This window comes from Rattus norvegicus, chromosome 4 (assembly GCF_021556685.1).
Source record: "Rattus norvegicus strain SHRSP/BbbUtx chromosome 4, alternate assembly SHRSP_T2T, whole genome shotgun sequence".
NCBI classification, from domain to species: Eukaryota; Metazoa; Chordata; class Mammalia; order Rodentia; family Muridae; genus Rattus; species Rattus norvegicus.
In genome coordinates this window covers 8,292,072-8,308,530 of record NC_141537.1, presented here as the reverse complement: position 1 = coordinate 8,308,530, position 16,459 = coordinate 8,292,072, and the positions used below count along the sequence as shown (strand labels likewise).

Here is a 16,459-nt window from a genome sequence, read left to right as displayed (position 1 = left end):
ATCAAACTGGTCATACTTCTGTTAAAGAAACATCTTGTCCCCTGCCAGGTGACAGATGTCTGACATTCCAGAGATGCTGTTGAACTTACATCCACCTTCTTCCAGGGTCTGGGACACAGCACATGGCGTGCTGGCAAACCCGCTGTGCACGTACATAGAGCTCTTCTGCTCACCCCGATTCCCACCAATTTCCACACTCGGAGCTGGCTATTTCATAGTGACAACTTCCAGCAGATGAAGGCCAGCTCTGCAGGGAGTGTCTCAGGTTGCTCAGACGGACACTCCGCCTGCCGGTGCAGCTCTCTGGCCACTAGGAACGTCTCAGTTTAACAGAAGAATGTGTGTGCAGATAAGAACTATACAAAACAGTCCAATGGGAAGTCCCCAGAGATCAGGGCTGGCTGGGAGACACGTGGGTGGAGGACACGGAGACTGTGCTTTGGGGGCTCTGCCCAGGCTGGGTAAGTAAGGGTGACTGCTTATGAAGAAATAACATCAAAACTTATTTCTCCAGGAGAAGAGTTACTTCAAAATTATTCTGCTGTGGAATTTCTCAGTTTGTTGAAAATTATTTATGTTATGCAAAGAATAGGAAATTTAAATAATCACTCAATTCTACTAAGTTCAAAAGTACATTTATTTAAATGTGAGCAAGTTATCAATATAAAAGAAAAGTAAGAAATAAAAATAATCAAAGTACAAAACATCTCATATCTTTAACATCCATAATTTAGACAGCAAAGTCTTTATTTACATCATTTTTATTTGTAGATGAAATTTCATACAGCTTTCTGAAAACACATTAAAAACCTGGCAAATTAATCAGAAGACTTAATGTGGGCTCTTAGGCATATAATACAAACATAATTTATGTTTCCTAGAATAAGGTCACACATCTTAACACGATGCAGTTAGTATTTCATGTCTCCCTAAGGCAGAGCTGGAAAACAAGCCCTCTGCAGGGAGGGAGTCCTGGTTTGCGCTGCCAGCAGCTGCCCTTGTGCTCCAGGCTCCAGGCTAGCAGCACCAAGAGGCCATCAGTTAAATTTATATGTGGCCTTGTTGAGGAAAATGGTTTTTACACACAAGGCAGTGGGGTCACATTAAGCAGAGCCCCGTTGGAAGAGAGTTCTAGAGATCACCTCTTCCTGCATCCAAGTTACCTTGTCCTGCTGCAAACTCCGACACCCAAGGCACAGGCTCTCTACTGGACACATGGGTGAAGGCACCCTTCTTAGGTCATAGCTAAAGCCTAATCCAAGGCACATTCCTGGTTTCTTATCCCCAAAGCCACCACAAAAACATGTCCTTAAGAGAACTGTAATCTAAGTGTCTTATGAGGGCAACACTGAGGGCAGCAGTGGTGCTCAACACTTTAACGCTGCAATCCTTTAATACCTCCGGCTGTGGTGAGCGCCAACCATAAAAGTGTTTTCATTGCTACTTCATAACTGTAACTTTACTACTGTTATGAATTGTAATGTAAGTATCTGACATGCAACTCCTGTGAAAAGTTCATTTGACCCCAAAGGAGTTGAGACCTACAGGTTGGGAACCACTGGGCTACAGGAGTGGGGATGGGCCTTCAGCTGACCGATGAAACCGGAAAAGCAGCCCTACCAATGGGAAAAGCGTGGGTCAGATGTTCTGAGTGTAAGCAGTGCAAGGAGAAGTCTGGGAAAGATCCCACAGAACGTGCTGCGTAAAGACCAGATGTTACAGCACACCAGCCTCCTGTCGCTCCCCAGCTCAGTCTGCTTCGAGGAGGGTCCCTGCCAGACACTCCTACTGGCCACAAAGTTGGGTCTTCTAGCTCAATTTACTGAGTTCTCGGTGCTAAGAGGAAGTGTTTGGTAAATGCACTCAGCTGGGTAAGACCACACAGATGAAGGGCCAGGGACAATATCACTCTGACCTGGGGGCTGTTCACACATTAAAGTAACCACCCCAGCTGGGCACGGTGGCTCATGCCTGCAATCCTGGCACTCAAGGTGAAAGCAAGAGGATTCCTGTGAAGCCAGCCTGGGCCACAGGGTGCCAGGCCAGTTGTGTAATAAAGTAAAACCTCCTTTCTAGAATCTGTGTCATTCTAAAACTAATGCCTGAGATTTTCTGAGAGGAACTGTAAACTGGCAAACTTCTTTCCTGGGAGCCCGAGCCTTAGCTGTCCAACAGGTACACAGCACACCTGTGCCGTGCCCAGCACACCTGTGCCTTAACTACAATGCCGGGCCCAGCACAACTGTGCCTTAACTATAATGCTGTGCCCAGCACAGAACACCTGTGCCTTAACTACAATGCCGTGCCCAGCACACCTGTGCCTTAACTACAATGCCGGGCCCAGCACAACTGTGCCTTAACTATAATGCTGTGCCCAGCACACGAACACCTGTGCCTTAACTACAATGCCATACCCAGCATACCTGTGCCTTAACTACAATGCTGGGCCCAGCACACCTGTGGCTTAACTACAATGCTGGGCCCAGCACACCTGTGCCTTAACTACATTGCCATACCCAGCACAACTGTGCCTTAACTATAATGCTGTGCCCAGCACAGAACACCTGTGCCTTAACTACAATGCCATACCCAGCATACCTGTGCCTTAACTACAATGCTGGGCCCAGCACACCTGTGGCTTAACTACAATGCTGGGCCCAGCACACCTGTGCCTTAACTACATTGCCATACCCAGCACACCTGTGCCTTAACTACAATGCTGGGCCCAGCACACCTGTGCCTTAACTACAATGCCATACCCAGCACACCTGTGCCTTAACTACAATGCCGTGCCCAGCACACCTGTGCCTTAACTACAATGCCGTGCCCAGCACACCTGTGCCTTAACTACAATGCCATACCCAGCACACCTGTGCCTTAACTACAATGCCGTGCCCAGCACACCTGTGCCTTAACTACAATGCCATACCCTGCACACCTGTGCCTTAACTACAATGCCATACCCAGCACACCTGTGCCTTAACTACAATGCCTATCAAGCTGTGTCACTTCCTAACTCATGACTGCGGAGTGTAGAACAGCCCCAGCCATGGACTCCCATTAGTTTCTATGGAGTCAAATGGTCAAATCCTTCAACATCTACATAAGCCAAACAGGTCCTTAGGTGGTCACCTATAACAGCAAGAGAAAGGTCTGCAGACCAGAACCATCATGTCTGTTTTCAGCTTGCAAATGTGTCTCCAGCTTCCCCCGTCCCCTGTGCACCCTGCCCTTGTAAAGGATATGATTCGTAGTCCAGTGTCTGTGTGAGCACTCCAGTCAGAACAAACTCCGCATTGTGAACATCTGCAGGGGACAAACCAAAACTGTTAGGAAAGGCCACTGAGGACACTCGGGTCAGTGTAGGTGCAGGGAGCCATACCTACCTATCCCCCTGGCAAAGTACTCTCGACATAAGTGCAGGTCATTCTCACAGGATATTAAAATTATCTCCGACAGACTCTAGGAAGAGAGAGGGAGCTCATGAGTGAGGGAGAGAAGCACCCACGTAGAACAGCCCTGGCTTCCTGGAGCTCTGCTCTCTCACCTTATTCTGCTTGTGCTCCATGAGCTTCCGAAAGGACGGCTGCTTGGCTAACACCTTCCCCCCTGCACACTCCACAATTGCCTTCATAGTGGCAAGGCTTGGGCAGATGCCAGGGGTGATGTAAAAATACTTTGTCTACAAGGAAACAGAAACAGGTCTTTTAAATGTTTGTAACTGCGTGTAATTTTTCATGAACCTTTTTTGTGCTACAGGGCATCCGTGTAGCTCTGACTGTCCTAGAATTTTCTATATAGATCAGGCTGGCCATGAACTCCAAGATCTGTCTGACTCTGTCTCCGATTTAAAGATATGTGACAAGATATATACTTTTCTAGAAACTATGAAGGTTACATTCCCCACTAGCTCCCTATCTTTTATTCCCCTCAAACTCCCCGACAGAGGGGGTTAGCCGAACACTTCCCATATGGAATGTGGCCTATGGTCAGGAAAAGTTACTACATTTAGCTGCTGTGGTCATTCTGAACACATTTTAAAAAATGTGTTTATTTATTTATTATATATGTAAGTACACTGTAGCTGTCTTCAGACACACCAGAAGAGGGCATCCAATCTCATTACAGATGGCTGTGAGCCACCATGTGGTTGCTGGGAATTGAACTCAGGACCTCTGGAAGAGCAATCAGTGCTCTTAACCACTGAGCCATCTCTCCAGCCCCTAAACATTTATAACTCAAGAGTCTGGTAAGACATTGGTGTTGCACCCTTGATGTCATTTAGCCAAAAGCAAGACCAGAATTTCAGCTCTTCCCTGTGTCTTCCATTCTTTCTACTGCATGAACCTGAATCTGTGCCCACCCGAAGGCTACCTTGGAAATCTGCCCCCATCCCTGAGTCTGCTTCTATCCCTCACAAAGGGCTTTCCTCTCCCCTTTACTGAACACCATAGAAAATCATCACCTACGGAAGGAACAAAGGATCCTTCACAGAAATCTTTAGCTGAGTTCTACAAAGGAGTAAGTCACAGACTCCCAACTAACGCCCAATGATCCAGGTAACAGTATTACCAACACGACTGTTGATCAAGCAGTCGGTATCCAAATGGTATGTTCAACATTCAGGATGGATATTTGTTTCTACGACAGCTTTCAGCCCATCTGCTGTTTCCAGTGAAGATGATCAGAACACACATTTATTACACTCTTAGGAGAGTACATGATTTAAATCAGCCATATATTAGCTTGGGTTAGCTTAGGAAATCCAAGGCAAGTGAGGTTGATGATACATTGCTTCTTAAAAGAAGGCTAAACAAAGTACACAGTAGGACAGCAGTTTTAAGTCTCAAGTGAGCTTGGGTATATTATTAGCATCACTGTGAGGTCTAGTAAAAGTTACATTCAAAGAGAATATATTTTATCACCTGACATGGCCACAGATGCCACCTATAGCCATACTGTTTTTTTGTTTTTTTGTTTTTTTTGGAGCTGGGGACCGAACCCAGGGCCTTGTGCTTGTTAGGCAAGCGCTCTACCACTGAGCTAAATCCCCAACCCCATACTGTTTTTTATATACTGTGTATAGTTCATCTTTTTGTTATTCCAACGCTGATTTCCCTGCCTCTGGATCTTGTTTCAATCAGGACATAGCACTGTAATGCTTATACCAAGAATCTCCGACCTCAAGTTTGCATAAACGGTTCTTACCAGTTATTATTCTCTGCCTTGCCCATAAATGCTGATCACTCAAAGACTGGGTAGGATAGAGAAAAGGGCGGGTTGTCTGCCAACCAGAGCAAGAGAGGGAGATTGAGAGGGATCAAGAGGATGGAGATTTGAACCACGAAGAAGGGGTCTGGAGAGAGATCATGGAAACACACCAAAGAGCCAGATCGACAGTAATACGCAAGTACCGTGGGATGGGGCTGAGGTAGCCAGCCAGATGACCATAGAAGTCGAAGGTAGATCATTTAACGGCTCAGCTATTGTGGGGCAACTTGAAATAAATATTGTTTCTCTGTGTGGTTACTGGGCTAACACAAGGTAAAGAAATGTAGCTATTGGATTAATTACTGTTACATTTATATTAAAAGAAATTTCACTTACAGATCACCCCCCTCCTCCCAAACTTAACAGAAATTAGAACCCAAACTTACAGCTGCAAGATGTGCAGGGTAAAAGCAGGGTTAAAGTCAGGCTAGTGGGGTAAGAGGTCTGGTGTCTTTAAAGAAAGAAAAAAGAATGAACACAGACTAAAGCCAAAGCTTCCCAGAACAGCACAAGAGGAGGGTCAGGAAGACGGTTTCCTAGCCAAGGAGCAGGAGCCTCCAAAGAAATAGTATGAAAGATAGCCTTTTTCCTTTCAAAGATTTATTCATTTATTATATATAAGTACACTGTAGCTGTCTTCAGACACACCAGAAGAGGGCATCAGATCCCATTACAGATGGTTGTGAGCCACCATGTGGTTGCTGGGAATTGAATTCAGGACCTCTGGAAGAGCAGACAGTGCTCTTAACCACTGAGCCATCTCTCCAGCCCTGAGGATTTTGTTTTGTTTGTTTTTTGTTTTGTTTTTTTTTTTCTTTTTTTTTCGGAGCTGGGGACTGAACCCAGGGCCTAGCAAGCGCTCTACCACTGAGCTAAATCCCCAACTGCGTTTTTTTGTTTTTTAAAAAGCCCATACTGAATTTAAAAACGGAACACAGAAGTTGGGACTTCTCCCAAGGGTAGAACTGAGCAGTGGAGGGGGTGGAGAACCAGCTCCAGATTACTCTTATCTAGCTTTTCAGACCACTGCCTGGGACATATAGTTCAGACCTCCCGTGGTAAAACAAGGCCAGCTGCAAAAGCCTTGGGAAGCTCATGGAGCTGCTCTCTCAGGCCAAAAGTCTACCTAAGGGCAACACAGCTAACTAACTAGACCTAACCAAAGGGTCTACTAAGAGAGCTTGGCCAGACACATGCTGACCTAAGGAGCCGATGCTTTTAACCCCACAACTTCCCAGAGTGGGAGAGGAATTGGGATTTGGTAAGGTTTTCTACGTTACAGGTAAAAGGCAGAAACACGCCTCTTCTCTGTGAGCTGATAGTAAGGGGCGGAAGCCAAGTTCAGACAAAGAACAGACCTCCCAAGCAGATAAAAATGGTTTAAAAATTACAGTTTTATGCTGAAAACAAAAGGAGCTAATTAGCGAACATCATAGTTAGATATAGATACATTGGAACTGATAATGTTGAAGAAATAAAACACAAAGAGATAAAAATTACAGGCTGGAGAGATGGCTCAGTGGTTAAGAACACTGACTCTTCTTCCGGAGGTCCTGAGTTCAATTCCCAGCAACCACATGAGAATTACCATCTATAATGAGATCTGATGCCCTCTTCTGGTGTCTGAGTACAGTGTACTCATACAAATAAATAAATCTTTTTTAAAAAAGATAAAAAAACACAATAAAGACAATTTTGGCTCCATATAATAATATTCTATAATGGTTAAAGGGAGATGGGAGCTATGGAAGAAATTAAAACATGGCCATTTATAGTTATGGTAATAATGAGCTTTATTCTTATCCTAAAAAGCATTTTAGTTTGCTATGTCTTTTTAAAAAACAGGACCTTAGAAAAAAATTCACTGGGCTGGAGAGATGGCTCAGCAGTTAAGAGAACCGAATGCTCTTCCAGAGGTCCTGAGTTCAATTCCCAGCAACCACATGGTGGCTCACAACCATCTGTAATGGGATCTGATGCCCTCTTCTGGTGTGTCTGAAGACAGCTACAGTGTACTCACATACATGAAATAAATAAATAGCTTAAAGAAAAAAAGAAAAAATATTATGAAGCCTAGAAGAAACTTTGCTAAAATAAATCAAAAAAGAAGTTAATAAAATGTTAGAGATACAAAATAATAAAATATGGAAGCAAGAAATAGAACAACAGGTGCAAAGTTTTATAGACCAGGTTGAACAAAATACTAAGATAATAGAGACAAAAGAAAAGAAAAAATATGAAACACAGATATAGACCTTAGAGGAAAATTTAGAAACTTTATAATTAAAAATGAGGAAAATACTAAGATGATACAGACACAAGAAAAGGAAAAATATGAAGAACAGATACAGGCCTTGTAGGCTTAGAAGAGAGATTAGAAAAGATTATAAGTAAAATTAAGAAAGATAAAATAAGGTTAAAGCTTACTGCACCACCATCTAGTGAAAATTAGGGAGGTCCGCCACAGGTTGTTAGAGAACCAACAGCAACTTATCCAGCTGCCATACAACAAATGCCAGCAGACAGTGGCCACCTCAGGAAGAATTTAGATGGCATCCAATAGAAAGGCTGAACTTAAAAAAAAAAAAAAATGTAAGAATGCAACTTTAATACAAGAAATAATTCCTAAAGGCTTTAAGAGAAGTCTTAATTATGATAAGCAAGGTCACTTAATAAGAGATTAGGCAAGGCATTCCTAGAAACAATGTTTTATTCTAGAGAAAATCCAAAAAGAAGGTCCTGGCCTTCTGGAATGTGCAGAAGGTGTGGCCAAGACCTGTATTGGACTAATGAATGTGGATCAACAAGGGTCAAACAAGGGAACCCCTTGGCAAGAAATGACTGAATGAGGCCAAGAGGCATCAACATCAAATTCAAATCAGCCATGTCAGGTCAACCTGGAAAAACTCATCCACAGAACAACTAAATAATACTGCTCTGGCTATAAACATTAATAACCCAGACATCAAAGTCAGAGCAGTTTCAATAGATAAAGCAGAAAACCAAGAGAACAAAAGCTTAATGAATACAGGAGCAAATGTAAGAGATGCTTAATAAACAAAAAAAGCCTAAGAAATCTCCCAGAGACAGATAAAAAATGTTACATTGGAGAGAATATATTCTTGTTTCTACAGGAAAAGAAAAACTATGGATTCTATCCAAATTAATAAAAATCAGATTTGACAGAGGGACCCCCCCCCCAAGATCATAACTATAGAGAGGGAGAAGAGATCAAGCAGACCAAGAGGACATCATTTGCGGATGATTTCCTCTACATGGGAACAGCCCTGAAACTGGCTGAGACACAAAATGTCTTCAGCCGGAACTTCAGCTATATATACACAGCCTATGGATCTTGAGTCCTCAACTGTTAGAGATGATTAAGAAAGGCAAGTTACTGGTCAAACTCATGGTCATATCAAGTACTAGTTTAGTTAACTACAATAAATTGTTTTCAAGGTTATTCATGGGATGGTTTCAATATGCTTCGCCCAGGGAGTGGCACTATTAGGAGGAGTGGCTTTATTAGAAGAAGTGTGTCGCTGTGGGGGTGGGCTTTGAGATCCTCCTCCTAGTTGCCTGAGGAGCCAGTCTTTTCCTGTTTGACTTCGGAACAAGAAGTGGAACTCTCAGTTCCTCCTGAACCATGCCTGCCTGCATGTCACCATGCGTCCACTTGATGACAACGGACTGGACCTCTGAACCTGTAAGCCAGCCACAACTAAATGTTGTCCTTTCAAGAGTTGCACTGGTCACAGGGTGTCTGTTCATAGCAATGGAAACCCTAACTAAGACAGTCAGATAATTAACAGCTGAGAATAAACAATGTTTGACAATTCAGATATACTGTAGATAATGTCTTCAAAATTTTTGGACATACACAGAATATGACATTTATAATTATTTCATTATTAAAAGATCTTTTCACTGTAAGACCAGCCTGCTCCTGACGGCACTCCCATTGCACGTCAAAGAAGAAGATGTGCATCAATAACCTACATGTGGAGCTGCTTCAATCGTGGTGCGCTAAGCAAAGAACATGTCCAGGTTTCAACTGTAGAGAACTCTGTCCAGAAAGGACAAGTGGACACAGGAAGTCAACTAGCAAGCTCTGCTAAGTCACCTAAGTAAGTCCTTCATAACGCCAGCTTCAGTCTGAAGGCCGAAGATGGATGCTCCAACGTTATAGGGACAATACTGGAGTCTGTCCAGGCAGGCTGTTACCTCTGTCATTTCTATAATTTTTGCAAGCTGTGTCCCTGATATTCAGGTAATATTTACTCCTTCTCAGGTCTCTGATGGGGTTGAAGACTAGATAGTCAGAATCTCACTATAAGCTTAAATTGTTTAGGCTTTAAGATAATGTTATAAGTCCAAGAAGATGTTTTTAGGTTGATAATCCAAGGTAGAATAGATAATAGAAAATTTTCCTTAATTGCCAAATACTATTGACTGGACACTGTTAATGTATATCATACCTTATAATTTCATAATTGTTATAATTGTATTCCATTCATATTGAAAGAAAAAGAGCCTTTTATTGTACTAAAAAGGGAAATTGTAGAAGAGTATTTTGTGTATTGTATAGATGCAACACCTCTCAATTAAAGACTATGGCCTATGGCTTAGGCAGGAAATAGGAGGAGGGACATCCAGGAGGCAGAAAGAATTCTGGGACAGCACCGAGCACCGGAGATTTGCCCAGAAAAATGTGAGGAGATGAACGCATGGCACCTGAGCACAGCCCAGCCACGTGTCAGAATGTAGGTTAAGATACATGGGATATTTCAAGTAGATCCAGTCAGAGAAGAGCCTAGCTGATATGGCTAAGCTATTTGTAAGTATATTTTGAGTCTGAGTCTTATTTCTCATAGCATTGGGCTAGGGGAGGAAGAACCAGGGCGTAAACTTTACAGCCACTACAGAAAACAAACTCTAATGCAGCACAGCATTTGGCCACAGCAGCCTGCCCAGCAGCGGAACAGCAGTCCCACTTCAGCTACTATACACAGAAAAGGAAACCACACTTTCCTAGGCTTATTACAAAACTCTCACAGGAAAAGGTAAACATTTAGAAAACTCAGACCGTGGAGGTAAAACAGAATGATGGCTTCCAAATCATTCCTAAGAAGTTCAAAGACCAGATGATTCTTATTGACTACTTAGTTCTCTGATTAAAAAAAAAAAATTTACTTCCCAACTCCCCCAAGTCTTTTATCTATCAAATATTAAAAGTATACACATCTAAATTTTCAATTGAACATTCAGTGAGAATCTTCCCAAGGCCCATCTCTAGTGGAATCCACATTTAGTGAGAACACAAGCAGAGGCCTTCTAAGGTTTGTTAAAAGTCAAACACCAACAAGCTGGTTATGGCGGCCAATGCCAATAGGATTTGCTGAAGGAGGCAGAGGCAGGAGGATGGAGGTTTAGAGGTCAGCTTGGGCTACCCATAAAACAATCAAAAAACCTGAAACTCTTTTACCAGTTCAATTATTCATCAACAATTTTTTTCAAGAGTGTTTCTGAGACCAAGTATGGTGGCACATGACTTTAATCCCAGTACTCAGAAGACAAGAGGACTTCAGTAAGCTGGAGGCCAGCCTGGTTTACATAGCAAGTTCCAGCCAGTCTGATCTACACAGTGAGAACCCATCAATATCTATTAGATACACTACATGCCCTTGCAGAAAGAGTGGCCATGAAATAGAAAGGACAGTTGGGTGACCCTGTCCATCACTACTGTCATGTCTACTTGCTCTGTGGGGCTCTCTTTACCAGCATACCTTAAAGAGGGGAGAGACGTGGGCTCGCTTCAAGGACTCCTCCAGACTGAAAGAGAAGAGCACTTCTGCCTCAGCATCTCGCAGGATGTAGTTCTGCTCATCTGGAAAACAGAACAGTGCGTGCTCTGAAAGGTGCACCCTGTGGAGAGCCAGGTCTACACGCAGGCAGGACATAAAGCCCACAGCTACACTCAACATGTAACTTGACTCTCACTAGACTCATCTGAGAGGAAGGATAATTGGCAAATTGTTCCTAGAAGATGGAGCCGTACGTAAATCTGTAGGACATCTTCTTTATTAGTGTTTGATGGGGAAGGGCTCAGTGTTTTGTGGGTGATGCCACCCCTGAGTCTGGGGTGCTACAAGAAAGCAGGCTGAGCAAGTCATGTGGAACAAGCCGCAAGCAGCACCCTCCATGGCTTCTGTATCAGCTCTAGCCTTCAAGTTCCCACCCTGCTTGGGTTTCTGTCCTGTCTCCCTTGAGTGACGAACAGTGATATTGAAATGTATGTAAACTAAACCCCTTCCTCTCCAGGTTACTTTTGGTCATGGTCATTGTAGCAACAGTAATGTTGACTAAGACAGATTATGTCTCACTTTGTTTCCCTCACTTCCCTGGAAAACAGTCAGACTATAAGACAGACAAATGCTCTACCACAGAGCCACACTGCAGCTCTCAGTGTAGCTAACAGGAAGGGCTGTTCTGTGTACAGAGCGTCCACAAGCTGCTCACCAATGAGCTTAAATGAGAATGTGGCCATTCTTGTCTACTAGGTGCTCTTGTCTACTAAGACTTTACGGTGCAATGGGAATTCATATCACAGGTGAATTTCCAAACGGAATGTACTAAGAACAAAGCCTGCAGTCTGCGTTTTCCCTTGATGCCATTCAAAGACTAAACCTTTACATCTTGTCAAAGAATACAAAGTTGTCAATCAAAGGAATCCCTATGATAGGGGAAACTTATGAGCTTAATTAAATAAATAATAGCAAGCAGTTAGAGAACAAAGTAGACATATACTGGGATCAATCCAAGAAAAAGTCACAGCTTCACCAATGAGAACGAGCACCCTTAGCCCAGCAGTAGCCAGGGATACACAGAGAAATCCTGTCTCAAAACAACCACCAACCAACCAACAGAAAAAAAGAGAGAGAGAGAGACAGAGAGAGAGAGAGACAGAGAGAGAGAGAGAGACAGAGAGAGAGAGAGAGACAGAGAGAGAGAGACAGAGAGAGAGAGAGAAATGGGGGGGATTGGGAGGCAGGGAGGAAGGGAGGGAAAAGAGGACCCCGGCCCTGCCCAGCACGAACCGATAAACATCTGGCGCTTGAAGCACTCCTCCAGCCAGTCCGGAGTCACGATGTGCTTCACCACAGAAATGGCCGTCAGGAATTTCACTGTGCGTGTCACCTTGCTGGCAATGAGGTGAGTACACTTCTTCGTGGACTCGGCAACTTCCCCACCAAGAATGTACAGCTTCTGGAGCCACAAACACACCAGAAAGGGAACCACATGTCAGCAGAGTGTGATCTATGGGACTGTCACCTTCCTCAGCTGCACTTAATGATGGAAAAAGCAAAGCACAAAGTACCTCCAGTGGCCTCTCAGTAGTCACCCCGCAGGTGCCTGTGTCACAAACAAGTCCTCAGACATCAGTAACTGCATCTAAAAAGCCCAAGCTCCTGGGCTCCCCACATTAGATACTCTGCACTAAAAAGAACCCATGGAAGCACATGGGCCCCATCTCCAGCTAACGGTGGTGCAATGGGCAACTGAGGCCTGCACACCTGTAACAGACACCATGCAATAGTCCTGCTCAGATAACAGCAGTGGTAGCAATTGCTTCCTTTAAACAAAAAAAACAAAAACAAAAACAAAAACAAAAAAAAAACAAAAAAAAAAGTGGGTGCTGGCAAAATGGCTCAGTGGGTAAGGACAGTTGCCATCAAGCCCGATGACAACAGCAAAAGCCCCATTCCTGGAACCCTCATGGGTGAAGGAGAGAGCCAAACCACACAAGTTGTCCTGTGATCTCCAGATGTACACTGTGGTACACATACAACACCCTGCTCCCAGCACAACACATAGAAAGTCCACAGAAGAAATAATTACATTGTACATAAAAAGTGTATGACTCTAACCACATGGTGAATTTCTGACCTTCTTCCACCAAAACTACCATTACCAGATTCCATCAATCCCCCCCATGTTCTCTCAAAATGTGGATTTACAAATGTTCTATTATAACCATCTACCTCATCCTATCTCAGGGTAGCCTCTTTCTTCACCAGAGACCTAACCATGGGAAGACCATGTTCTCAGAGAACCTAGAGGCCCAGTGCCCTTCAAGCCTCTCTACACTCAGCTATTAAAAACAATGACTTCATGAATTTGGCAGGCAAATGGATGGAACTAAGAAATATCACCCTGAGTGAGGTAACCCAGTCACAAAAGAACACACATGGTATGCACTCACTGATAAGTGGATATTAGCCCCAAAGCTCAGAATATCCATGATACAACTCACAGATCATATGAAGCTTAGAAATAAGGAAGACCAAAATATGGATGCTTCTGTCCTACTTAGAAAAGGGAACAAAATAATCACGGGAGATAGAGGGAGGGAGGGCCCTGGGTGGGAGAGGGGAAAAAGGGAGGGGGGGAGGATCAGGTATGGGAAGAGACAGGAAAAAAGTCCAGAGGGTCAGGAGAAGGAACAGAAATATGTAGCAGTGAGGGGTAGGGAACTCAGGGTCTGGGGGTGAGGGGAGAGGGAACCATGAGAAAGTCCCAGATGCTAGGGAAGCAAGGTTCCCAGGACCCAACAGGGATGACATTAGCCGAAATACCGAACAGAGGGGAGATAGAACCTGAAGAAACCACCTCCAATAGATAGGCATGACCTCCAATGGAGGGATGGGGCCACCCACCAATCTCAAAAACCTAGAATTGTTCCTGTCTAAAGGAAACGCAGAGACAAAAAATGGAGCAGAGACTAAAGGAAAGGCCATCCATAGACTGCCCCATCTGGAGATCCATCCCATGCACAGACACCAAACATAGACAGTATTGTTGATGCCAAGGTTTGCTTGCAGACAGAAGCCTAGTATGGCTCTCTGAGAGGCTCCAACAGTATCTGACTAAAACAGATGCAGATACCCACAGCCAACCATTGGACTGAGCACAAGAACTCCAAAGAAGAGTTAGAGGAAGAACTGAAGGGGATTGCAACCCCACAGGAAGAACGACAGTATCAACTAACTGTACCTGCACCCCCCCCCCCCAAGGCTCCCAGGACTAAGCCACTGACCAAAGAGTATACATGGAGGGAGCCATGGCTCTTGCTGCATATGTAGCAGAGGATGGCCTTGTCTGGCATTAATGGGAGGGGAGGTCTTTGGTCCTGTGGAAGCTTGTTGCCCCAGGGTAGGGGGATGCTAGAAGGGTGAGGCAGGAGTGGCTAGGTAGGTGAGTATCCTCTTAGAGGCCAAGGGGAAGGGGCATGGGATGGAGGGTTTGCAGAGGGAAGACTGGGAAAGGGGACAACATACGAAACGTAAATAAATAACCAATTAATAATAAATAATAAAAAAATAATAAAAAACATTCTCATGGTCCAGACTTTTATGTTAACAAAAAAACCTAGTAATGAACTATAAAATGGCATTGAACAAGGTGACCTCTAATACTTTATAAACACTATCAGAGGGGCTGTGACAGGCTGCTCCTGAACAACTGCCAGTGCCACCTCAGCAAAGAGGGTCCCTCATGCAAGCTAGCCAAGCACTCGCATCCCCCAGCTAACACTATGCTAATAAATGCCTAGTGTAAAGTAAAGTCAGGCAGAGAGGACACTGCTGAAAACCTTTAAACACAACTTCACCTTAATGTACTGCTGAACTTGAACAGGCTCAAACCCGGTAAAGAGCACGTATGGCGTCAGCTCCGGAGTCAGCTTCTTAGTGGGGGGAGGCAGGTCTTCGATTCTGTGATGTAAACACACAGGACAGTGGTGACTTCAAACAGACATTCTTTAGGGAACTGGGACTTAACAAGCTTTAGGAGTTTGAGTGTCGGGGTAGAGGGGGGCGCTCCTGTGGTGGGTAAAGGTCCTTTCTCTCCCACTAATTAACAGAGTTCCACAACAACAGATGCCATCTGAGACATCCTGGAGAACCAAGCATCCAGGTCATTCTTGATAAGAACCATGCTCTCAGGTAGACAGTGGTACACACCTCCACTGCCAGCACAGGTACAGCCAGCAAGATGAATTCAAAGCCAAGCTCAGGTACACAGTAAGTCTGAGGCCAGCTGGGATACATGAGACCTTTCCAAAAAAACTAAGAAGCCCGCCTACACTCCCGGTCACTGTGGTCCAGTAGTACTTTGGGAAGCAGCATTAGACCCAGTGTCTAAGTCCTGAGCTACCAACTTGCCCCAGTGTCCACTGTTCACGCTAATATGCATGTGCCCAGCAGTGTCTACTCTTCACGTTAACATGCATGTGCCCAGCAGTGTCCACTCTTCACGTTAACATGCATGTGCCTAGCGCAGTGGCCACTCTTCATGTTAACATATACTTTTAATATTTTGTAGTAGGGCTGATGGAACCCAGAGCTTTGCCATACCATGTAAGGGCTCTACAAGTGACCACCTCCCAATTCCCCTATGTCAAGCTTTTAAAAACATCAAATGCCTCTGTGACTGTTGTTAGATGCACAGTAACACCCTGAGAGAGTGTCCTACTACTTCTGTACAGTAAAGTTCTAGCCCTGTCTTCACCATGGCACACTGCAAGACAAGGTTTAACTACAAGTCTTGGACATTCACCTTCAATGTTCTCAGATCTTATTTCCCAGTCAGTTTCTATGTAAACATGATGGTCTGGAAAACTTTCAACTTTATCCACAAACCCGACTTTTCTTCAGCTTGTGTGTGGGTGTGGGGAGTGAGGGAAGGAGGAGAAAATGCCCCTCAACAGTCCCCTCTCAGCAAGCACAGTGTGGAGCCAAGAGGTCTTGAGCATGCTGAGAGCAGAGCCTCCCCTCCTAGCTTGCTTCAGTTCAGTGTTGCTTTTCTCTCAGGAAGACAGGGCTGCTCACCAGCTACGCTACCTCCAGATGACCGAAGAGCAGACATGTAATAACAGCCAATCAGTACAGAGTGCCAAGCACAGAAGTCACTCAGAAGTCTGCTCTTTCCCAGGGTGGCCTCCCTGAGAACTGGAGAACCCAGTGTGGTCCAGCACAGTGCACTTGGAGCACTACACAGGGGCAGACTGACTCCCCACAGCGGCTGCTGTTTCACACATGGTTTGGGCAAAGTTCAGCTTGAGAAAAAGGTCCTGGTTTTCATTTCTAATAAGTAAGAAACATGCTTAATCACTGAGTCAAATGAGACA

The 16,459-nt window shown here is 44.4% G+C and overlaps 1 protein-coding gene across 3 annotated transcripts in view; it reads right to left on the bottom strand.

Moving 5' to 3' along the window:
* Nucleotides 1–619: 619 nt before the first annotated feature.
* The window catches only part of Paxip1 (PAX interacting protein 1), a 51,562-nt gene continuing 35,722 nt past the window's right edge, over nucleotides 620–16,459 (bottom strand). For 2 of the 3 annotated variants that reach the window (NM_001107844.2, XM_087657106.1), the window contains exons 15-21: nucleotides 14,942–15,044; nucleotides 12,369–12,537; nucleotides 11,058–11,158; nucleotides 3,548–3,682; nucleotides 3,387–3,462; nucleotides 3,246–3,306; nucleotides 620–1,053 (exon numbers count right to left, since the gene is read on the bottom strand). In NM_001107844.2, coding sequence (NP_001101314.2) covers nucleotides 1,038–1,053; nucleotides 3,246–3,306; nucleotides 3,387–3,462; nucleotides 3,548–3,682; nucleotides 11,058–11,158; nucleotides 12,369–12,537; nucleotides 14,942–15,044 — 661 coding nt within the window. In that variant the 3' untranslated portion in view covers nucleotides 620–1,037. Of the gene's footprint in view, nucleotides 2,443–2,491; nucleotides 3,307–3,386; nucleotides 3,463–3,547; nucleotides 3,683–11,057; nucleotides 11,159–12,368; nucleotides 12,538–14,941; nucleotides 15,045–16,459 lie in introns of all 3 variants that reach the window. The other variant, XR_015685509.1, reaches the window with a different exon arrangement.